General features: G+C 42.2%; 1 protein-coding gene across 4 annotated transcripts in view; it reads right to left on the reverse strand.

Annotated features, from left to right (window-relative positions):
• The window catches only part of LOC127425319 (adhesion G protein-coupled receptor B2-like), a 327,159-nt gene that overhangs the window by 50,730 nt on the left and 251,802 nt on the right, over positions 1–24,627 (reverse strand). For all 4 annotated transcript variants that reach the window (XM_051671167.1, XM_051671166.1, XM_051671165.1 and 1 more), the window contains exons 19-21: positions 19,173–19,242; positions 15,184–15,250; positions 7,540–7,625 (exon numbers count right to left, since the gene is read on the reverse strand). In XM_051671167.1, coding sequence (XP_051527127.1) covers positions 7,540–7,625; positions 15,184–15,250; positions 19,173–19,242 — 223 coding nt within the window. The remainder of the gene's footprint in view (positions 1–7,539; positions 7,626–15,183; positions 15,251–19,172; positions 19,243–24,627) is intronic.

A 24,627-nucleotide genomic window follows, 5' to 3' on the forward strand; every position in this document is an offset into this window, starting at 1 on the left:
GCATATGGTAAGAACATGGTTTAAAACAAGATAAAAATCTGCAGAACAAGACAAAATAGCCTTATATTAAATCTATATTGTCTGAAAAAATACCTCGTGCAATTTTGCTTCTCATGTAAACTTATCTTGTTAAAAGGATGTTTCGATTTTTCTTTTTCTTTTTTCTGGCAAACAAGACAAAGATGCTGATTAAGAATGCTTTTTTTTTTTTTTTTTTTTTGATTGTCGGTTATTCATTCTTAAAAATCTAATGGTTGCAGAGAATCCATCTGTTCATTGTGCTTCAGATGCTTAACGAAATTCACTGATTAGATTTTCTACGCCTGGCTGCAAACTCAGATGGTCATGCCTTATTATGTCAAAGCATTTTGTTTCGATTTTAATAGTCCTTTTGTTTGTGTATTTTGAGAGGCTGATGATGGCTGATTGAGACCATAAAGAAAACCAAAGCACAGCCTTATGCCATGGACTTGTGGAAATATGGAAATGAGGGCCAAATAGGGTCAGCGTCTAGAGAAAAGTTAGCTTTTTACAACAGAATTGACATGAATACACAACCTTAAAACTCTGCAAGCATAGTACTAATTCTAGTCTTTGTAGCATTTTCTAAAAAAAAAAAAAAACATGTGGTGTAACCATTAAGTAATAGTATTATAATACTTTCTTTGCACCTTGAATACATGAGATTATAAACAACTTTATCATTAATTTCCCAAAACGTTTTCAGGCAAATTTTTACAGTTTATATATATATATATATATATATATATATATTATGAATTTTTGAAATATCAAGACATTTTCCCAGTGTTACACCACATGAACAAAATGTGCCTTTTCATAAAAATGTCAAAATAATTACTTTTTAAGCATCTTCCTTTCTACATCCTTTGACTGCTGGGCGTTCCGATTTCTCCCATTCATTTTAATAGAAGTGGCCCTTCTACACTAAATAGTCTCAGTGCCAATGTTTATCTCAGCAAACTAAATACTGACAAAACACTATTTTTACTGTGTTTTATGGTTTTTATGGTCAACATAAACAACATAAACATAAACGTCTCGGTTACTGTCGTAACTTCCGTTTCCTGATGGAGGGAACGAGACGTTGTGTCGATGAAGTGACACTAGGGGTTGCTCCTGGGAGCCCCAGACATCTCTGATCTTTGTGAAAAGGCCAATGAGAATTGCTGAGTGGAATTTGCATGCCACTCCCCCAGACATACGGGTATAAAAGGAGCTGGAATGCAACCACTCATTCAGGTTTTGCACTGAGAAGCCGAGACAAGGTCCCGGCCCATTCAGCAGGTAGTTCGGTGTTGTGGCAGGAGGGACACAACGTCTCGTTCCCTCCATCAGGGAACGGAGGTTACGACAGTAACCGAGACGTTCCCCTTCTGTCACTCACTCGACATTGTGTTGATGAACTGACACTAGGGGTCCCTATACAAAACGCCACGACTACTGAACTGTGTTACATGGACTAGCGGGGGAGATGGGCAGAACCTCTGTGTGCCTCGTAGCCAGCGCACCTGGCCATCACGTAACCTCCCCCAACCTTCTTGTGGGCATCAAACGGTCCCCTGCACCTCAGGGACAAGTCAACTGCATAAAAAAATGAGGACCGGCCGGCCCAGCCATGGCCTTTTATCTTTTTTTTTCTCCCCAAAAGGAACAAAATCGTTCAGCTGGGGGCCATATAAGGTCCATGTCGGGGGGTGTCCCTCCAAAGAGGAGGACACCACGGAGACCACACCCCACCCGGCTTTCAAGTGGAAATACGTCTCATGGTCTTACCGAGTCCAGTCGGAAGCACGTCATGTGGAAGGGTCCCATGGTAGGTCCTACCCGAAGGGGAGGAGTTTCTATAGACACGGTGACCCGGGGCAGATGGGCATCTGGCCAAGGAAGATGCGGTTTACCAATGGGGAAACCACTTTGCAGAAAATACATCACATGGGGTTACCAATGGGGTACCCATTACAGGGCCTAATTAGCACATGTACTGGGCTGGCGGTGAGTTTCTCCGAAAACTCGCCAGCCACAGGGCTAAGGAGGAAGGACATCCAGGGTCCACACTTTTGTGAACGCGACTGGGAGAAAGAGCGCACGTCTTCACCTCAAGGGAGGGGAAAGGCGCTATGCACAAGTGGTACACCCGGCCAGCTATCCCGAGATTTACCTGTTTGAACCTGACAACACACGGGACGAAACCGGCTCAACCTGGAGGTTGTAGAACCTCGCAAAGGTGTTAGGTGTTGCCCAGCCTGCTGCTCTACAAATGTCTGCTAGAGAGGCACCATTGGTCAGAGCCCAGGAGGCCGCTACACCCCTGGTAGAGTGGGCGCACAGCCCTACGGGGGGGAGCACGTCCTGGGCCTGATATGCCATAGCGATGGCATCAATGACCCAGTGGGCGATCCTCTGCTTGGAGACAGCGCTTCCTTTCCTCTGTTCCCCAAAGCAGACAAAGAGCTGCTCGGAGCTTCTAAAGCTCTACATGTGATCCAAGCAGATGTGCAAAGCACGCACCAGACACAGCAACGCTGTGAGCTAGGATCAGCCAGTTGTCGAGATAGTTGAGAAGGCACGAGGTGACAGGGATAGACCAAAGGGGAGGAACTTGTACTGGTATGCCCAGCGCTCGAAAGCAAACTGCAGGAAGGGTCTGTGTCGAAGTAAAACCGAGACATGGAAGTACACGTCCTTCAGGTCTACCAACACGAACCAATATTGATAACGGACGCTCGTTAGAATGTGTTTCTGCGTCAGCATCTTGAACAGGAGTCTGTGCAAAGCCCGGTTCAGAACTTGCAGGTCCAAAATTGCCCGCAACCCGCCGCCTTTTTTGGGTATGATGAAGTAGGGGCTATAAAACCCCTTCTTCATCTCGGCTGGAGGAACAGCCTCCTACGGAAGGACGCGATCTCCGCGCACAAGGCAGCGGCGTCCTCGCTTTTCTCCACAGTGAAGCAGACGCCGTTGAACCTGGGCGGACGCCTGGCGAACTGAATGGCATAGCCGAGTCGGACAGTCCTGAACAGCCAACGCGACGGGTTGGGGAGCACGAGCCATGCCCCCAAGCTCCGTGAGAGGGGGAGCAAGGGAACAACCATGTCGGACGTACCGGCGGATGGGGCCTCACGATGGGGCAGAGCCTGAGGTGTCACTTGTGGCCGTGCCAAGTCTAAGGACATCAAAGCACTTACCTGGCTCCTTGTGACTACCCCCAGAACGGCCTGGGATGGGGGAGGAAGAAGTGCATCCTCGTGACCCGTGGAGACCATCACACTGGGAGAAGACTTGTGCCACAGCTGGTGCGCGGGGGCGGGCGTCCCGCCTCCGGGGTGCCGAACCTGCCAGAGAGAAACGGTGTCCGGCAGTCATGATAACGACGGCCGTGAACACCGACTGTGAGGGCAAGGAAGTGTGGGAACTGCTCTTTTCTTGACAAAGTGGGTACCGCAGCCCGTTGGGCGTGCGGTGAAATCAAAATAAAAGGAAAATAAGGATTCTCCACCCAACCCTCTGTCGGGGGAAGAAGTGGTCTCTTTACCAGCTCCTGAAGGGTGAGTTCCTGACTTCCTGGGCTGCCCGTCTCAGGGGCGCTTAAAAGCCTTCCTCGGGTTCTTGGAGGCCGGCCGTGAGACGGGTGGTGTCTGTTTCCTGCGGGCAGCTCCACGCCGGGGCCAGCCCACTGGGGGCTCCTGTTACCTCCGCAGGGGGACGCCCTTGGCGATGAGCAGACGGGGTGCGGGGCCTTGAGCTGCGCCGGGGCAGGATATGTTGTATGGCCTCTGTCTGCTTCCTTACCGTCAAAAGCTGCCGGGCAAAGTCTCCGACGGCGTCACCGAATAGGCCAGCCTGGGAGATGGGGGCGTCAAGGAATCGAACCTTGTCAGCCTCTTGTCAGTCAAAGGTGCCGTTGCTGGACCACCAAGGTGGACATCGCCTGCCCGAGAGACCGTGCCGTGACCTTCGTCACCCTGTATACCAGGAAGGATACAAAAACGAAAAGGCATCTTGATAAAGATGCTTTTATTTGGAAATATTCTCTTTTAGAGAGAAAATATACTCTTTTTTTTCCTCGCTGTTGAAGCACCCAGGGATGTACTCTGCACAACGCCGGTGCAAGAGGAGGAAAACTGCTGTAATGCGCCGTAAGACCAACAGCTCGTGAGAGCAAGAGAGATGAATGGACCAGTAGTAGTTCAGCTTGAATGAACACAACCACTCGGCTCCGAAGAAGAAATCTGAATGAGTGTTTGCATTCCAGCTCCTTTTATACCCGTATGTCCGGGGGAGTGGCATGCAATTCCACTCGTCAATTCTCATTGGTCTTTTCTCAAAGATCAGAGATGTCTGGGGCTCCCAGGAGTGACCCTTAATGTCACTTCATCGACACAACGTCAAGTGAGTGACAGAAGGGGAAAACAATTGTTTCACTGTTTATTTAAGAAATAACAATAAAATAATATTCTGCGCTAGCCATGCCAACATTTTTGCAGACACACATTTTTTTCTACTCCAATCTACTACTTGACCATTTTTGAAAGTGTGTGAAACATTTGAAAACTTGTGCCGTAAGTTTCATGTGAACACTAGGAAGGACAAGTCAACTCATCGCAAACTCAACATAACTGTAAGGTGGCAGGGGTGTGGTTGAGCGTTAGTGTGTGAATGGAGAGCAAGATTGGGAGATGAGAACGATAAGGATTGTCATCTGTTTATAATGAGTCTAACACCTGCTACTTGTTATAGTGGGTGGGCGGAAGAGTTTAAAAGGAAGCCAGATGCCGGAGAAGAGGGAGAGAGAGACTGACACACCTGTCCTTTGTGCGTGTGTCGGTGCATCTGAAGTCGAGTTAGAGTGTGTGTGGAGGAAAGCCAGGTTTAAGTTGCCACTGGAAGGCTGTTTTTTGTTTTGTTTGAGAGTGTAAATAAAACACGGTACGTGGACTGATCACCTGGCTCCTGCTTTCTCCTTATATGAACAATAACTATGTTTCCATCCAAGGATTTTTTGTGAAAAAAGCTGATGGAAATGCTAATTATTGCTAAAATTTCACAAGTGTCGACATAATATTTTTCCATTTAACTCTAGCGCATAAACTCTATGTCGATACTTCAAATGTCGCGAAAAACTGGTTTGGAAACATTTTTTGACAAGAAAATTGCCATTAACGCAAAAATGTAGTGTCACATGACAGAATTTACCCCAATCGCTAGCCTGTATTAATCATGATGACGGAATACATCCTTGAAAGCTAATTTATTGTAAGATTGATCTTAACGGCATATAGATCTGATGCTGCAAACATGACACTTCCAGGAGTGCCAACACAAATATTTCGTATCATGCACATGGACAAGTGCACAGAGAACAAATGAATGGCCACTGTTTGTGATTAATTTAATCACGGTAGTCATCCGTGTATTTATTAAAGTTGCTTTTCCACACCATTCAAAATAACAGACGGCAGTTGTGGGATTAGCCCACAATAAAAAATAAAAAATAAAAAAATAAAAAAAAACATTTCTATGCACAAAGATGTTTTAAATTAAAAATAAATACACAATATTAGGAGAAAAACTTCAGTGTGCTTTTTTGGAACACTAACATATAGCCAAATTCTAAAAAAATATTGTTTATACTTTTGAAAACAAATACAGCAAAATTCCCTGTATTCAATTAGGCTAAATGAATTACCAAATGAATAAAACATTAATTAAAAAAAATAATTACCAAATAGAAAAAAATATATATTTTTAGACCTATATATGCCTTTTCTTTACACAAACTTAAATTAGCCTTACCCTGTTCTGTAGATGAAAAAAGTCGGCTGAATGACATTCTCAGAATGTTCTACACTTTTTTCAAGACTATAAACTATCAGAACTATTTGTCCAATGCAGAGTTCAATTTCAGAAAATTAGCTTTTGAACATTTTAAATGTTTTAAATGTTTTAAATCTAACCCTCTTTACCTCGGATTGCATTTGCTGAGCTTCTTCAGAAAATGTAAATTGCATTATGATGCTAAAATTAATTTTAGATGACAATCAAGTTCAGTTGGTCATTAAAAGTTGCTGGACAAATATGCGAGACATAATGCAGTTGAGATGGCGATGCTTTAGATTATATGATTGTTCAAAATAGCCTATTGAATATCAGGAATGTATCATATGTAAACCCTGATATTACACTGCATCAGTTTTTCTTTAATAGCTGTGCACACAGCATATACACATGGATGGATGGTCCTTATACTAAGACCGAAAATTTCCCCCACTGCTTGGTGCAGGTTGCCAGCTTGAACAGGGTCATGACAATTCACTTTTGGGTCAGAACTGGTGGCAACCTGCGAGAGGTGCAACATCAGGACCAATATTACAGTCCTATCAGAAGGGCAACTGCTCCCTTTTGATTGCAATTCCTCGTCTTCTGATTGCAATTATTTGTGAAATTAAAATGACAGTAAGCTGTGTAATTTCAGTGAATTGTCTCAATACTCTACGGTGGCCGTGAAGTGCATAACAAAACAACAATTCTAAAAACATTTTGAATGATTTGTTGATGTGTTTCTGAATTGTTATTTTGTCTTTGGATTTGCCATTGTGTTTTCAGATTTCCTGTTTTGTTTTGCACTTCACGGCCACCATAATACTCTCCCCATTTTACCAAAACTTTGGAGGAAAAAAAAAATAGGGACATCTGGGAGGTGAAAGGTATACAATTAGAGATAAACACACATTTCTGTATGGAAACGGCTTAAGGGCAGATTTCTTTTGCGATAAAGCAAAACTTATGCGACAAAGTGTTTTTTTAAGCATGACGTCATCATGCACACCATTTTTATTGATAAAATACCATTTGAATGGAAACAGGCAGAAGACGGCGAATTTAACAAACTTTTTTTTAATGCATTTTCACTTTATCGATAAAAAATAGCGCGAAAAGTGGATGGAAACTAGGCTACTGTTACAAACTGTTTTTCAGGAAACTGGCATCTTTTTTCGCAGTGGAGAGAGAGCTCGCGTGCTTAAGGTTGCCAGATTGCGTGACTAAAGCATCACCCTGGCAGAATATTTCCAAACTGTACAAGTGTCCTGATCTGATTTGGGGATTTCACCTATAGAAATCTGGCAACCTCACACATGTCGAAATCTAATTCTTATTTAAAGTCTGTTATTTATCAAACGTATTAAAATTTTATTTAAATATTTTACTTGCATGATTAGTTCTAAGTAATAAATTACACTTGATCTAAAGGGGATGGTAAGGGGGATGGTGATTTTATAAGAGGGATGCTTTTTGGTATTTCTTGCAACAAGGGGGATGGCATCCTCTCGCATCTCCCCTCAACTCGAGCCCTGCTTTTAGTAGCTGTATGTGTGTTTGAGAGTGCATAATTTAAATTGCTCAAACAAATGTTTGACAGGATGTTTTTAAACTTTCAACATGCCGATGAATGAGTGACTAGATGCAAGTCCAGAAGAAGATGGTTATCATTTGGCCATCATTTTGACCTTCACTTACCCTGCTCTCTGCTTTTTGGACTTGTCTGAGATGCCATCTCTAGACATGAGCTTGTTGAAGACCACTATTCCAATAAGCATGTTGACCTGCAGGAAAGAGATAGTAGCTGTTTATTTGCTGTATTAGACAAGGCTAGAAAAGGGCTAACAAAGTAAGTTGTACCCTCTTGCAGTTAATTCCAGGCTAAACATTTTTATGCTAGTTCAGGATGGTTTATGCTGGATATTGGAGGTCTGCTACTGGTCTAGCTTGTGGACCAGCATAACCATGCTGTTTAGCAAAAAAAAAATAACAAAAAATAAAAATAAAAAAAAATAGCTGGTGATGCCTGTTAACCATTAAGGTTTGTGTGGTGAAGCTAGTTGATCACACACATCCTGGTGGTTAAGTTACTTATAGAATGCTCCAGATTCAGTTTAATGTTGAGATCAGGTTAAGCTCTGACAAACATGTTTGGCATAATACCACAGAAAATCGTTCTTATTATATATATATATATATATATATATATATATATATATAAACATTTAAAAAAAAAAAAAACTTTTCCGAAGATTTCCATAGGATCGGTGGGATCAGGACAAACTCAGGATTTGATAAAATGTATGATATTCACCTTTATTATTATCGCGGCTGCTCTAATAACACCAACTTACTTCGCAGTTGCTGTTGGTAGAGTGTTGCTGTTGGTAGACTTTTCACAAAGGAATCGTGCAAACTCTAATTGCAAACAGTTGTTTTTCATTTTCAAAGTGCAATCGCTATGACAGATATGAGGCCAAATATGATCTAACGACGTTCTTGCGTGTACAAGACAGCCATGCAATATCTAACAGGAAGAACGGGACCCTGTCTTCAGCACCGCAGTGCGGCAGGGGCAACTGTTTGTGAAAGTATACAGTATGTGAATAAAAATAATGTAATACTTCTAAAATTATGTCTTTGCATTGATTTTGACTGCAGTAACTTACAGTAAACTGTCTGTCATTAAGTTTGAATATTCAATATGTGACACTGAAGTAAAATATTATTATTTAGTGTGTGTGGATCAATAATTTAAGCAGTGGCATATGCATCTTAAAATTAATTTTACTGAACTAAAATTTAAGACTAAAATGTATCACTTTAAACCATAGATATACTTTTATAATAACTTTTATTAACATAAAAAAATAAAAAAAATAAAAAAAATTATATAATGCTTGAATAAATATTGAAACTGCAGCATGGCCCATATCCACCATTGAAATCTGCTGCTCAAAATAACCCAGAAGAGCGGTTGCCTGTAGTGTGACATCAAGGTAATTTAATCTATAGTATCATGTGAAAGTTCCTGGCTTTTAGTGGGTTTACTGTTGTTACATGGTAATGACATGACAAGTTGAAGGACTGGATATAACTTTGCACAGAGAAGGTCAGTAAGTGATTCTATAGCACTAATCTCATGGCAAGTCTTGTGGCTATACTTTTGAAACCGTGTATTTTGATGTTTATTGCCTGGCCCATGTACTTTCATTGTAAGTGCATTACTCTAATAGCAATTTTTGCTCTTAAAACTAAGTTCTTGTAATCGACATTATGCCACAAATGTGATCAAAGCCAGAACATTCCACCAACAATGCTGGTCATTTCAGCTCAGTATTATATGAACTGTTATAGACTTTATTCTGAAAAACTACTAACACAAATTAAGATATTAATATTCCTATAACTTTCTATCATATAACAAATACTGTCAAATACTGAAATTCCCTCTACCACCTTAACATATTTAATACCCAAAAACTAATTTAAATTCTACATAAGAAACTTGGCATCAGCAGTGTCTCTTCATTGGAAGAAAAGAAAAGGTGATGTTTAGTGCTGCTGACCTGCATTCCTGTATAAACACAATTAAGGTAAATCGAAAATAAAGCAGAACTGCGAGGTGACCTCCAACCAGGAAACATCTATATAAGTGGCTCGCTAACAGCCTGTGACAGGTGTTGTAGATTTATGTCTAGAAGCAAATGAAAGGGTGGGATCATGAAGGAACAGTAATCCCCTCATGTCTCTCACCCTTTCTCACTCTCTCAGCAGATTGTTGCCTGGTCTACTCCAGCCAGCTGCCCACTGCATACACACAGCACTGTAGAGAAGCTTAGACTAAGACCACAGAAAGATCATAAAACACATCTGTGCTCATGAAACATTGGGTACATACAGGATTTGAGCCAAGTCTTGCTATTTGTCTGTTTCTTTTGCATGACAACAGTAAGGCAGATGTCTTGTGTTCTAGGTCACAAAACTGATACACTTTTCCAAGTAAGTGACATCATCACTTTGAGCCACCTGATTATTCTACACCAATGACAGTGTTGTGTAACATCCAATCCAATTCACCTTGGATGCCCAAGTGATTCCATTGGCTGAAATAACTTGTTCAAGATATTTTAATTAGTGCCTTTTAGTACTAACTAACCTCTCGGTTACGTACACAGCCTTTCAAAAGTTTAGGGTCTCTTACTCATTCTTTATTATTATTTTTTTCTTCACATTTTAGAATAATAGTGAAGTCATCAAAACTATGGAATAACAGAAATGGAATTATGGGAATTATGTTGTGACTAAAACAATCCAAAATAAATAATACGTTAAATTTTAGCATCTTCAAAGTAGCCACCCTTTGCTTAGAATTAGCAGAAATGTACTCTTGGCATTTTCTCAACCACCTTCTTGAGGTATCACACTGGGATGCTTTTAAAACAGTATTAAAGGAGTTCCCATCTATGCTAGGCACTTATTGGCTGCTTTTCTTTATTATTCAGTCCAAGTCATCAAATGTTATTGAATTATATTTTTGGCCTCGACACTGCCGTCCACCCAGGGGAGCGCCGCTGCCGTCTGACGGGGGACGGAGTAGCCCGACTACCCGGACGCGGGGAACGGCCGCCGTCCGTGAGGCGAGTGGGGACGGGACTCCCCGACCGCCTGGAGCGAGGGAGCCGCTGCCGGGGGCGGAGGAGTGCCCTGCCGTCCCCCGGGAACGCGGAGGGGTCGAGAGAAGACTGCCGTCCGCGAGGGGAGGAGGGAAGCGACTCCCCGACCGCCTGGAGTGGTAGGGCCGCTGCCAGGGGCGGAGGAGAGTCCCCACGGGACGCCGGGAATGCGGAGGGGCGTTCTGTCCGCTGGGGGTCGGAGGTCTGACTCCGGTCCGCCCGGGGAGGAGCGGCTGCAGTCCGCCTGAGAGGGTGGAGTAGTGATCGAGGACCACGCGACGGGAATCCCTCCTCCTCCCGGGTTTCGGCACCAGTGTAAGGGGGGTTTAGAGGAAAGGAGGAGGCGAGAACCGGCTTGACAACTTAAATAATAATTTATTAACCAAAAACCCAACCAAAAACACACAACTAAAAACACAGCACAGCTGTCTGTAATTCTCTCTCTCTCGAACTGTCGTCCCCGGCCGCCTTTATCCCTCGCGCGCCCCATCAGGCTGATTGGGGACCGGGTGTGTCTCATTCCAGCCCGGCCCCGCCCTCCTCAGCTCTACACACATCTTTTCCATGAGCACATAATCAGTCACTAAAAAAAAAAAAAAAAATTAGCGCATAGAGGCATCTCGTGGATGGCGCTCTGGCCTATAAAATGGTGTTCATGACTGAATGCATCAGTTCTGGCACATTTAGCACACTCCGTTCAGGGGACCACACATGCAGGTTCCACAGCTTGGGCTGGGGATGCCAGATTGTGCCTTGAACCTGAGAGAGGAGATCCCTCCTCAGTGGTATTTCCCATGGCGAGCTGTATAACATCTCTATCATTTCCGGAAACCATAGCTGATTGTGCTATTTTAGCGCAATTAACTGAACTGTTTCCATGTCCACTCCGACTTTGCTGATGACAGAATGAAGGCGGCGCACCAGGGGAAGCGCATACTAGCATTTCGCTAGCCATACGTGGGCCAGCGTGTCATGGCCACATATATACGCCACTACTGTTGTGTTGTCCAAACAAATCAGAATGTGGTGATTCACAATATCAGAATTAAAAGCTTTCAAAGCTAGAAAGACCGCCGGTTGACTTGTCACAACCGTTTCGCACCTGTGTTGTAAGTCGGGCATCCATTACACACTGCACCCCAACCTGTGTTGGATGCATTTGTGGTCAGCACTTTCTTTCTGAAAACTTGACCCAGCATAACACCCTTTTGGTAGAAGGCTGGTGCTGTCCATGGTGCTAGAGTAGCCAGACAGTGGCGAGTTACCACAATGTCTTCAGTGGTAATGCTTTTTCAGTTTGAACTGAAACAGAAGGATGGTCTGTATGCACTCGTTCATGAGGTGCGCATGCATGAACTCCTAAAAAGGAGTTTTACTGGCTGGGGAAAATTGTTCTTTTCGCAAGTTGACATTAGGTCAGATTTTCCATATGGCAAAGCAGCAAGTGTTTGCTCAGTAGTGCCTCACATTGGCTAGTAATAACCAATCGCAGAGGTAATTAAAAAAACACACCACATCGATACATTTCGTGAACGTACGGGGAGCCAGAGACAGACTGAAATGAAGGACTTTAAATTGATACGCAGTTCCCTCGAACACAAATCTAAAAAGCCACCTGTACCACGGTGCAATTGGTACATGAACTACGCGTCATTCAGATCTATTGACGCAAATCTGTCCTGAGGATGGATGTGCGATAAAATCTGTTTCTGAGTAAACATTTTGAATGGGCGTGTCACAAGTGCACGACTCAAGCATCTCAGAACAGAATGGGCTGAAGCCTGCCGTCCTTCTCCAGAATGAGGAATGTAAATCCCACTGTGTGTGTCGCAGTCTGTACATGCAACACCGGCATATCGTGTGGTCAGACCACAGATTGTGCTCGATCGTTGAAAACACCAGCTCTGACATGCCCATGAGGACTTGCCACGCATTCGTGCAGCAGTACAGCAGGCTTAGTAATCCATATGAAACAACCTCTATCGCATTTTTTGCGAGAAGATTGTGTATTTCGGCTTGTAACACTGGCATGTTATCAGACGGAACCGTGGAAGACAGAACAACATTGAAACGGACGGCCGGCATGCAAATTGGATCGTATAACCATGTTCGATAGTTTTTTTTAGCACCCAGTCAAAATGCCAGTAAGTGCTTGCCATGCGTCCGCGTAACGGGACAGAGGGCAATTTGGTATGTTCATAACATGATATAAGTTGCCGCTCACCATTGGGAAGCAGTTGCGCATAATGTGAGGCTTTGAAGTGGGAAAGCCTTTTATTTTAAAAGTGTGAGCGTCTCATGCATGTGCAATGTGTTCCCATCGGCGCAGAGATGGCTGCCTTTGTTTGGGCCATGTCTTGCGTGGCTTTACCAGTGGCCCGGCGACATTTGATGGCACTGAGGTAGCTGGTGTGGGGTTTTTAGTTGTGTGCTGGACCGATACAGAGTGAGCCAGTTGTGATGAAGTACTGCTCGGTTTGGCATAAAATGTCTCATAGCCTGTGTTTGTTGCTGAGTCATGACATAGCGCTCAGCAATTCTATTCACAGAGCCTCCGAAAAGGCCAGCTGGAGACACCGGATCATCAAATAGAGTGGCTTTTCCTGCATCATGCATTTTCATGAGGATCAGCCAGATGTGATGATCCAAAAACACCAGGTTGCTCATTGACTTGCCAACGGTCTGTGTCGTGGCTCGCAGTGCTAAGTCCGTAGCGAAGCAGAACTCTTTGAACATCTCTGGATTGTAGCCTTGCTCGTCCATTTGTTTGAGGAGCTTAGCTTGGAAAACTTGGAGCACCGTCATGGCATGGAGTGCTGAAGCACTTTGGCCCCCCGCCGAGTATGTTCTTCCAGCCAGTGCGGACATTAGTCGACATGGCTTAGAAAGATGAACAGGCCGTGCTATTTGCTGGGCAGAGATGTGCCGTTACCACGGGGGGGGGGGGGGCATAACTGTTTTCTTCCCTGTGATCCACATTGGAGAGGATATAATCGTTGCGCGGGCAAGCTGAATAGGGCATGCGCCAGGATTTTGTCAGTTCATTATGAATGTCAGGGAAGAACAGGGCAGATCTACGAGACAGTCACTTGATGGCTTCCGGCCTGCAGGAACAATTCATCAAGGCGAGAACGTGTAAGTTCCTCTGGAGGACACCACTTGATATCGAGCTCTCCGACCACCCTTGAAGCAGAGAATGCAGCTCTCATGCTGATCTGACGGCGAGATATGCCTCTCGCACAAGGAACACTTACGGAACATCATCTTTAAAAAGACACGAACACGTAAGTGACTCTTTTAGATTATATATATATATATATATATATATATATATATATATATATATATATATATATATTTATTTATTTATACACACAATATACAATTGCTTTATAAGGATACACAACTCCTGCCAAAGCACTGCGGGGAATCAGGATGCTGAAGTGGCCCGCGAAGCATTAAGTGGTGAGGTGGAGTAATGTTCGCCGGAACACTGCAGAGGAGCGGAGAGTCTTCTCATTGCCATGAAGATACTAATTGCTGACTCATGTAGTCGCCGGCGAAGCAGTAGAGGGCTTCTAGACAAGAGATGAATCGCTGTCTTGAAGGAAGAAAATTCTGAGGAATGGTGTTTGGGCACCTGCTTTTATAGCAGACAGCTTACTCAGAGAATATAACCAAATCAACAAATGGTTATTTCGTTGTGTTTTCAATTAGCAGTGCTACCAATTAGCCAAATAAGCTACCATATTCAGTGCAAGTTGCCTCACATAACCATATCAAAACCTTCAATTCAGTGCAATAGGCTAAAACAGTAATACAATATTTTTAATATAAAAAACCAACATGTGTGATTCACTTTAAAGTGAACATTCATTTCAATGGTACTGTATGTATAAAAAAAACTCAATGCTATTCAGTGACAGTGCCTTGTTGGTCATTATACTTCTTACAATGACACAGGCATGAGTTTGCCATTTCCTCCTTTAATGAGAGAATCATTGATTTAATCTTGCACAACACCTGCAATGTGACTATGGCTGTTGCAAAAGAACAACTTTACACAAAAAATACACATGCAAAACAAGCAGGGCTCAGTCTGCTCCGAGAGCATATCCAACCAATGAAGTCTACCACATGTTTATGCACACCGTTTGTATTCTGATCAAGTGAGGCACTTGCTAAGACAATGGCTCATCACTCTACTATTTGCTGGAGGCAAGATTAATTATTTTTCCATTAATTAGATTAGTCTCTCCAAGGACAGTGAGCAACTCCTGATGCCCAAATCTCATTTACAGTTGTTTGTTTGAGTGGGCCGCATCACAGCACAACCAAGAAACAAACGCAAAACACATCTGACCATGAAAAACAATGCAAACACCTCGCGGAAAACTCTAGCACCTGACACTGGGCTGTGGACAATACATACACACTTTGTTTGATTTGGGCTAATAAGCTCATCAAGTTCAATCATGCATATTAACATGATATACTGATGAAAAATATACACAGTTTAAATGGGACAGGTCTCAACTCTAATCTAATTAGACTGATTTTCCACTTCGACTCCAGGCATGATATATTTAAAAAGCATATTAAAGTGGGTGGAGCACGTGCTGACAGTAATTCTAACCAAAGAGAGAGCAGAGAGTTTGCAACTTACCAGTACAATGACAGCAGCAGGACCGACAAATGCATAGAGCAGCCCCCCTTCCAATGACAACCAGCAACTAAAATTGAGATAAAGAGTAGGAGTGAGAAAGAGAGTGAGAGAGAGAGAGAGAGAGAGAGAGAGAGAGAGAGAGAGAGAGAGAAATAAATATACTTAAACACTGCAAATCACTGGGGAGAAATGAATTGTTGTTGACTTGTTGGACAAAAACAAGTAATTTTTCCTCACAGAAATAAAGATCCTTCAAAAGTCAGCATTTACAAATTCACTTACTGTTACAGTTATGCCACTTTTGCACACCGTATTCCAATGCAACAAGTCTTATTCACTAACCACTCCCAATACAGACAATCAGGCTCTAAATTAACTATAACAGCGTTTTAGTATTTACTGTAAATTAAGTAATTTTCATTCTTTACAGTGCAAAAACACACTTTGTTATGTAAATTACACTTGTTATAGATTTTTACCTTATTTACAAAACGTAGCACTTTTTGTCTGATGCAATTAACATTGCGCTATTATCACTGCAATGATAATTGCACCAGGCCAATAGGAATTTCATTTAAAAGATTTTTAAAAGAAATTTTGTAATGATCATGGCAGCAGCAATTCATCAAATAATGATCAAATGATGGATATTATTGTTATAACCAGAGGTAACTGGGCATATATCTAGACACATGGTATAGACTGGCATTATAAAGAGCTGATTCAGGTACTTGGACTGCAGTCTGCTGCATCCTCCACAACCTAGAGCTCAGAACCAAATGGCAAGATTTGAAATTGCACAGTACAAATTGCTTTCAGCACATATTTTGGGTGCATTTGTGGCGTTACTTGATTTGCATAATTCCTTTGGTATATTGAGTGCTAAAACAATGCAGACAGCAGGTCCAAATAAATGCCGCCATCAGCGGACACAGTTCGTTCTTAGTAAATTCTCCCCGGAATCACTTGAACTCCATCTGAAGACAAACTCATTCCGTTTATTAAAAGATTGATCCATATTTAAACTACAAATCTTACTTTTTTTTTTTTTTTTTTTTTTGTCTTCTGCAAACTTTGCATTGTTAAATTGCTTTATTTGCAGTGACCAAATAAAAGCTGCATACCTAATGGACAGATAAAGATATTGCCTGGTAAAGTTATACATAAACAGCTCTGCAAGATAGAAGGTGATACTTTATAGTCAAAGATTATTAAACATGAGGCACAATTTAATACAGCCATTTCACCATTTTGCTGATGAATTGGTCAAATGCAATCATACGGATTTCATTCTAGTTTATATTCTGTTGTCCTTGTGAAATGACCTCTGGAAAAATATTGTTGAATATGTCGCTAGACACATGCACTCAATCATACATGCATTTGTATGCTTAGTGGTACCAAAGATTTCACACTCTCTGTCACTACCTAATCATTGTGCAATGTTGAGGCTGCAGGGAAGAGAGTGACTATAAAGTAAATAGGCAGTCACTGGATCCAACGGTGAGGTTATGTAAGGAGACACTGTCTTTAAATCTTGACCTTTTCTTTTAGGGAATTAATGTGGCAGATGCACCCAATTAAAGCTCTCAAAGGCCACATTGTTTTCAACATTTGTCTCTGATTAGACAGGGAACTCCCTGCTTTTAATCAATTGCTTAGTGGAGCAGTAAACACAAGAGCCATTACATGCAGAGCAGCAGAAAATGGCCAACACTATAAGGGCATCCATAGGCACTAATTAGCCACTTTTCCACTATTGGGCCAAAAGAGGGCATGCTAGTGTGTGCCAGGTCCAGTTGCATTCCCACTGTCACTTCTGGAGCTTCATCATGCCTAGTCTGGGCTTCCTCGAATCCAGTGGCCAAGCGCCCTGGCCCGCCAATTACCCTTGGGCCAAAGCAGGCCAACTTGTCAACAAGGTCATTGTCAAAGGCGAAGTTTCGCTGAGTCAGGTCAGAGGTTTCAGCATTTCCCAATCTTTCATATCTAGATACCAGCTTACTTTAAAAGATCAACTGAGAATGGAGAATCGTAGGTACTGCTCAGTAGACGAAATCAGAGCTCTTCTGAATATTTGGGCTGATGAAAATGTGCAATGTCAGATTGACGGTGTCTGCCAAACGAAAACGTGATTAAGTATATTATCGCTGAACTTGCCAAATTGTGCATCCAGCGCACAATGGTACATTTTAGAGGGCTAGCTAGTCTCCAGATTCGGATAGCTCTGCTTGTGTTTCGATCTTGCTTGTGAAATGGGTGGAGTGCGTGATGTTGGCACCAGGGTGGCGTGTTAAGGGCGGGTTTTAGGCAATGCTGTGGGGCTATTGGCCCGGTGGTGGAAATGCAGATAGATTTTGGTCTCGCAGCTCGAGGTCTGAGGCTTTTGGCCTCGGCTGAGTAGTTGATAGCCCTGGCTCGCACCGGCTCGATAGTGGAACATTGACTAAAGGAAAGGATGCAGGTATGTCTTAAGACTAGCTGAAGATGTTGATGATCTTTCTTCTAAGGTCAAAGGTCAGGTTGAAACATCAGGTAACACACCCTCACAAAGAAACCTCACAGGAGCCTCGGTCTTAAGCTTGTTTAGGAGGTTTCCATAAACCCACTCTCTCTCAATCTTAGCATCTTTCACTGATGTGGGTTTTCATATGATTTGGTTGTATTTTTAATATGAAATTCTAAGCATTAAATTATTGTGACTGTAAATGTATAGTACATATGCAAGTGTGTTTGCTAAAATAATAATCATATTTTTTCATAACGACTAGTTGGTGGGTTGTATAAACGATAAATCAATTAGTTGGTCTTAAGTCTATATACTGTAATTAGGCTAATTTAGGGTTATGTCCATTAGAAACCATTCAGAATAGTTTCTTAGGGGGCGTTCACATACTTAAAATTGCAAAACTGATGTTGTGAGATGTAATAGCCAAAGACCATTGCATGTGTACATAGACCAACAATTTATATATATATATATATATATATATATATATATATATATATATATATATATATATATATATAAATATATTAGGGGTGTAACAGTACACAGAAGTCACGGTTCGGTACGTACCTCGGTTTTGGGGTCACGGTTCGATACGAGTTCGGTACAAAAGGAAAAAATTACAGTTTGTTCCATCTAGCGGCATTTAGTCCCCCCTGAGGTAGTTGGCGCAGTACAGCCTCCTTTAGTGTATTAAGCACTAAGCAGTAAAGAGTATGCACTCTTGCATAGGCCATATTTTTTTGTAGGGTTGATAAAAAACAAAAGGTATTTGGTCACAATCAGCTACAAAACTGAAAAGCACCTCTTGTGTTATAAAAGTACAAAATAAATAGAATAATGAAAAATAAAACTTGTGCATTAGGAGAAGCCATTCTTGTTTTGGGTTGGTGCATAGATGGTCTCTTCTTCTTCTGCTCTTTTTCCTGTTGTGACGGTTAGCAAACAGCGTTGCATTACCGCGCACGCCCCCTTCTGAATTGGAGTGTGGCTCGCCTGTGAGTGACTCAGATGTATATTCTTCATCTGACTGCATGCACCGAACCATGACGTCAGTACCGTGACGGTTCAAGACGAATACATGTACCGTTACACCCCATATATATATATATTAATTCCAGTTATTGTCTTGAAATGTATTCACATATTTTCAAATGTTTTGTTTTTTCCCGCATGACTGTAGCCATCAAAAGGGGATGCATTTAAAGACGTAACACCTCAGAGATGATTTTATCATTCATCTGTTTTGAAGCACAGCTGCCAAAAACATTAAAGCTAAAAAACAATAACTCATTAGTCCACCATACTAATTGATTAATCAAATAGTCAATCATCCTGCAGTTGTAGCTACCTCTGTACGCTGCATCTTTCAAACATATAATAATATCTGAATCCTCCAGCAATGTTTGGGTCATGCATGGCAAAATGACGTTACCGCAATATTTTCCATGTGAAACTGCCCTGCATCACTGATACTTACTAACTTGGTGTGCCGTACCCTCTGGCTCTGGTGAATCCCACAGATATAGCAACCACAAGGGCAGGCAGACCTGCAAGAAAAAGTGTATGATGAAAGGGATAATGGCATGGAAACAAAAAGGTTATACATTTAACCTGCACAAGGGAATTGTCCACCCCATATAACAGAGGACAAGCACTACTGAAAGCAAAATTATGAGCGGAAAATGCAACCTAGAATTCCCCCCTGTCAGTTTCCAGGATTTATTCTTCTCAGAAACATAAATGGCAGATGGCCTGAGGCTAGAGGGGAAGTTAGCTGAAGTAATCGCCTCTCACATCAGTGACTTTCTTTAGCTTGTGCCCTTTTCATGGAGGAATGCACATGCCGTACAGGTACAGCGTCCCCCCGTGCACAGTGCCCTTCCAGACCACAGACACACTGCTTTAGTAGAGAACAATCCCCATGTGCCTCTATGTATGCATCTTTCTTTCAGAAGGCCAAACTGTACCAGTGTAAATGTTTTCCTCTGTGTTTTCTAAGAGCACGGCATGGGGGAAGTACAAAGAGCACTCACTGTGGCCATCTTGCTTATGTCAGCACCAGAACTAATGCTTGTAGAATGAGAGAGCACTTATATCATGTAATGTTGGCAAAGGCTGTGATGCTTAGAAATCACACAGTTTATATATACTGTATATATGTCAAATCAAGTCATTTTTATTTTTATAGCACTTTTCACAACACACATTGTTTCAAAGCAGCTTTCCAGAAAATGATGCTGTAACAGAAAATCCTAAAATGTCTTTAAATCCTCATTGTGCGGTTTAAATAAATAAATGGATTGAAAATCATGCCTAAAAAAAACAAATATTGTCTTTAGGCCCCCAGTAATCAAGCCAAAGGTGACTGTGGCAAGGAACACAAAACTCATTACCAGAATTTGATATTGAAGCCAGAACCCCCTTTAAATGGACAATTAATAAAAAATATGTAAACTGCCAATAAAAATAAAGTATTAAAAACAGCAAATGTACCTTTTTCTAGTGCATGTTTTTATTGTCCATTGCAAATAGTGAGCTTTACATTGTAGAAGTACGTCCACCCCACCCCTATCTCTGTGTGTAACACTACAGCAGTATGGGGTGAGGGCTCCCTGCCCTCTCTTGCTGGTGCCATCCCTATTGTGTTTGCCATCACAGTCATGGAGGCCAGTTTTACTCATGTGCTAGTTAGACCTACAGTATCCATTCTTCTCTCTCTATGTCTGCATGTCACATCCACACATAATGAGCTCTCCTCCTAAATATTCATGTAATTAACAATGCTCTGATTAACTCTGGAAATTAAAGGCAATTAGAAAAACTTGGGTTTAGAAAATCGTGGGGATGGGAGGGGACGAACAGGGTCCAAAAGCAACTCTAGTAGAAGCCAATGAAGGAAAATAGGTTTGCTCTGGGTGGCAAGTGTGATCATTTCATGGTAGCTTTTTTCCAAAACCTAGTGAGCTGCCAACGTAGGCAGAATTTTGAGGCATTATAGGCACAATCCCGACACAACGGCTGTTCCAAAAGACAAGATACATAAGATATGTATGATTTTAAGATACCCAACGGCAAACTCTATTGAATATAATTGTGTGTCGAGTCTCCTGTGTGCTTTGCATGAGGATTGTTATTTGTATGATGCACAGAGATGTTGCCTATTTAGAGCACTCCATATGGATCACTTTTGAGGTTCCACTTAAATTAGAAATCAGGATGCTCCCTTAGGGGCCGTTCAGACTGAACATGTTCATGTACTAAAAAGGTTAGACATAGTGGAATGAATATAACAGGACACAGGTGTCTCTAGATGCACTTTTAAAAGCTGACTTCCTTTTTAACCTGGCACAGCACTTAAAAAATAAATAAATAAAAAAAATGATACAGGGCACAACCATCAAAGGCGTCACTACGTTTTAATCACAGCTGCAATCTGTCAGCACTATCACCTCCCTGTGGGCAGGAACAACGGCGTTCTGATACTCTATCTGCAAAGGGCATCTATGAATTAATGAAAGTGATAGAGGATCAATAAGTTGCAACACAAGTGTGTGTGCCACTGCAACGGCTTGAATAACCTTTCAGATCTTGCCTGTGCTAGGAAGATGCCATACAATGTCTTATCACAGATCAGACATCTTCGACATGTAACACAGCAATAACACTGGTCTCACATGGCATGTTTGTGGCATGTCATTTGGTTGCATTGAAGCAAACTGACAAGACTGAGACTGTAATGTGCTTGAACTGAAAAGAGATGGCGTGTTATACAACAGGGTCACCCATTTGGATGAAACAACTGCAGTGTTGTAGCATTTTAAAGGATTCCCACCCTTTTAAATATACAGTTTTTTATCCATGATTATTATCCAGGTGTTTGTGATGACTGGATAATAATAATAATAATAATAATAATAATAATATATATATATATATATATATATATATATATATATATATATATATATATATATATATATATATATATATATATATGGATTGTTAGGAATTATTGATTATGATAGAAAAGATAAAATCGCAGTGTTATTATAGTTTTTATTTCTATTTTTTATTCAATTTGTTATTCCAAATTAGTTTTTGTTTTTGTTAGTTTTCACAGTTTTTCTGTTAGTTTTAGTTTAGTTGTTGTTTTCTCAGTTTCAGTTTCGTTGGTTTTTATTTTAGTTTTAGTACTTTTTATGGCTGCCAAAACTAAACGTTTACTGGTATCATTTAAAAGTCTAACATCATTACATTTCTCAGGGCAGTCTTGTGTTCCCTCTATCTAGTTGTATTATCATGGTTATTTTGGATTGTAAATGTTGCAAATTTTATAAGAATATGGGCAAAGTCACAAAGAACTTTTAAACTTGATCCCCATTGTATCCAAATGAATTTCCTATAATCATTATAAATAATTACTAACCTAATCACTGAGAAGTAAACAATTAAAGGGATAGTTCACCTTGGATCATAATTAAAAGTGTCAAGAAATGGAAAATTTCCAAAAGATTAAAATAAAATGAATTTGAGACCATTTTTATTTTTGTTAGTTTTGGAGTTATGAAAAAGTATTTTAGTTTAGTTTCAGTTTTTTCCAATAATATCAGTTTTTATTTTTTTATTTTAGTTAACGAAAATATTTTTATTTAGTTTCAGTTTTCATTAACTATAATAACACTGGTGTGCCGCCATGTTGTTTACATTGCAATGCAACATGGGATTCTGAGTTCATCTGTAATGATGCTGCTAGTACTGGCAATGACGATGATGATGAATTGACGAACCCAAGTGCAATATATTACAAACGTGAAATCCCAAAAACGGAAATCCAAACATGAACAAAACATAAACATGGACTTGACTTGACTTGACTTACCATGACACGTTACCAAACTCAACCAAACTTACATTCAACAATACCTGACAATGGACAAAGGAAAATTTGAGGCTTAAATACAGGAACATGGGAGAACATATGACAAAGATAATCAATAAACACTGAGAACTCTAAACAAGATAACGACAATAAACCAATGAAAACAAGACACGTGAACATGGAGGGAAAATCACATCATGAAATCACATGACAAGGGAACCACATGACATGAAACAGGAACTAGAAATACATTTTTCAAAATAAAAGACATGAAAAACATGAATTAAAAAAATACACATGACATATCCCCCCCACAAAACATGAACACACACATTAAACATTACATAGTTCCAAAGTTCTGTAGGGAGCTGTGGGGGGGTGGGTCTTGAGGCATGGGGTTTGGCCTGGCGAGACAGGGCGTGGGGCATGGGACCAGGGCAGAGTCAATGGAAGTTGGGGCCCTGAGAGGCTCGAGGGGCGGAGCCGTGGAAGGTGGGGTTGAGAGAGACTTGAGGGGCTGAGCCATGGAAAGCGGAGCCATGAGAGACTTGAAGGGCGACACCATGGAACTTGGTGCCCGGAGAGTTGCCGAAGACTCGAAGGGCCAGGGTGGAGCCGATGGCAGGGAGGACCAAGGCAGCGCTGGAGGCTCGGAGGAGCAAGGAGGAGCTGGGGGATCGGAAGACTGAGGCGGAGCCGGTGGGATGGAGGTCCCCAATGGAGCTGACAGATCGGAAGGACGAGGCACAGCCAGAGGATCGGAAAGCCAAGGTGGAGCCAGGTGACTGACAGAGCAAGGTGGAGCCAGAGGGACGAGGGATCCCAGCAAAGCTGAAAGGCTGAGGGACCGCAGTGGAGCCGAGGGAATGCAGAGCTGAGGCGATGTCGAGGGACCGACAGGCCAAGGTGGAGTCCAGGGCTTGGAGGATCCAGGCAGGGTCAGAGGGTTGAAAGTTCCCCTTGCCTGCTCAGGAGACCTAAGGGTGGGTACAAGGGTGGGAACCATCACCAGGCCTAATAGCTCAGATGTGGCTATGACAAGGCGTGGAGCAGACTTAGGCGTGGCTGTGACGTGGCATGGAGCAGGCTCAGGAGTGGCTGTGACATGGCATGGAACAGGCTGAGGCGTTGCTGTGACATGGCATGGAACAGGCTGAGGCGTTGCTGTGACATGGCATGGAGCAGGCTGAGGCGTTGCTGTGACATGGCATGGAGCAGGCTGAGGCGTTGCTGTGACATGGCATGGAGCAGGCTGAGGCGTTGCTGTGACATGGCGTGGAGCAGGCTGAGGTGTTGTTGTGACATGGCATGGAGCAGGCTGAGGCTTTGCTGTGACATGGCATGGAGCAGGCTGAGGCATTGCTGTGACATGGCATGGAGTAGGCTGAAGCATTGCTGAGACATGGCATAGAGCAGACTCAGGATCCGGAGCAAAGATGGCGCTAGCTCAGCGACCATAACAAGGAACTCTGGCTCGGTGGCCATGACGTGAAACTCTGGCTCGGCGGCCATGACGTGGGACTCTGGCTCGGCATCTGCCTCCCCCAGTTAACGTAGAACCAGTAATCTGCAGGGCAAGGTCGATATACTGAGCCAGGCTGAGGGAACTGCAATCGCCAGGCATCAAAGTGGTGATTGGCTCACTCAATCCTAAAAGGAAACAGTCTTTGAGGGCGACCTCATTAAAGTCCATCCGGCAGGTCAGATTGCAGAAGTCCTCTACACAATGAGTTGAATTGCTAGGTTCATTGTTCGGTCAGGTATTTCTGTAACGATGCTGCTGGTACTGGCAATGACGAAGACGATGACGATGAATTGAAGAACCCAAGTGCAATTTATTACAAACACGTACATCCAAACATGAACAAAACATAAACATGAACTTGAATTGACTTGATTTGACTTGACTTGACTTAGCATGACATGTTAACAAACTCAACCAAAGTTACATTCAACAATACCTGACAATGGACAAAGGAAAAAAATGAGGCTTAAATACATGAACATGGGAGAACACATGACAAAGATAACCAATAAACACTCAAAACAAGAT

The sequence above is a fragment of the Myxocyprinus asiaticus genome, chromosome 34 (genome assembly GCF_019703515.2).
Source record: "Myxocyprinus asiaticus isolate MX2 ecotype Aquarium Trade chromosome 34, UBuf_Myxa_2, whole genome shotgun sequence".
NCBI lineage: Eukaryota > Metazoa > Chordata > Actinopteri > Cypriniformes > Catostomidae > Myxocyprinus > Myxocyprinus asiaticus.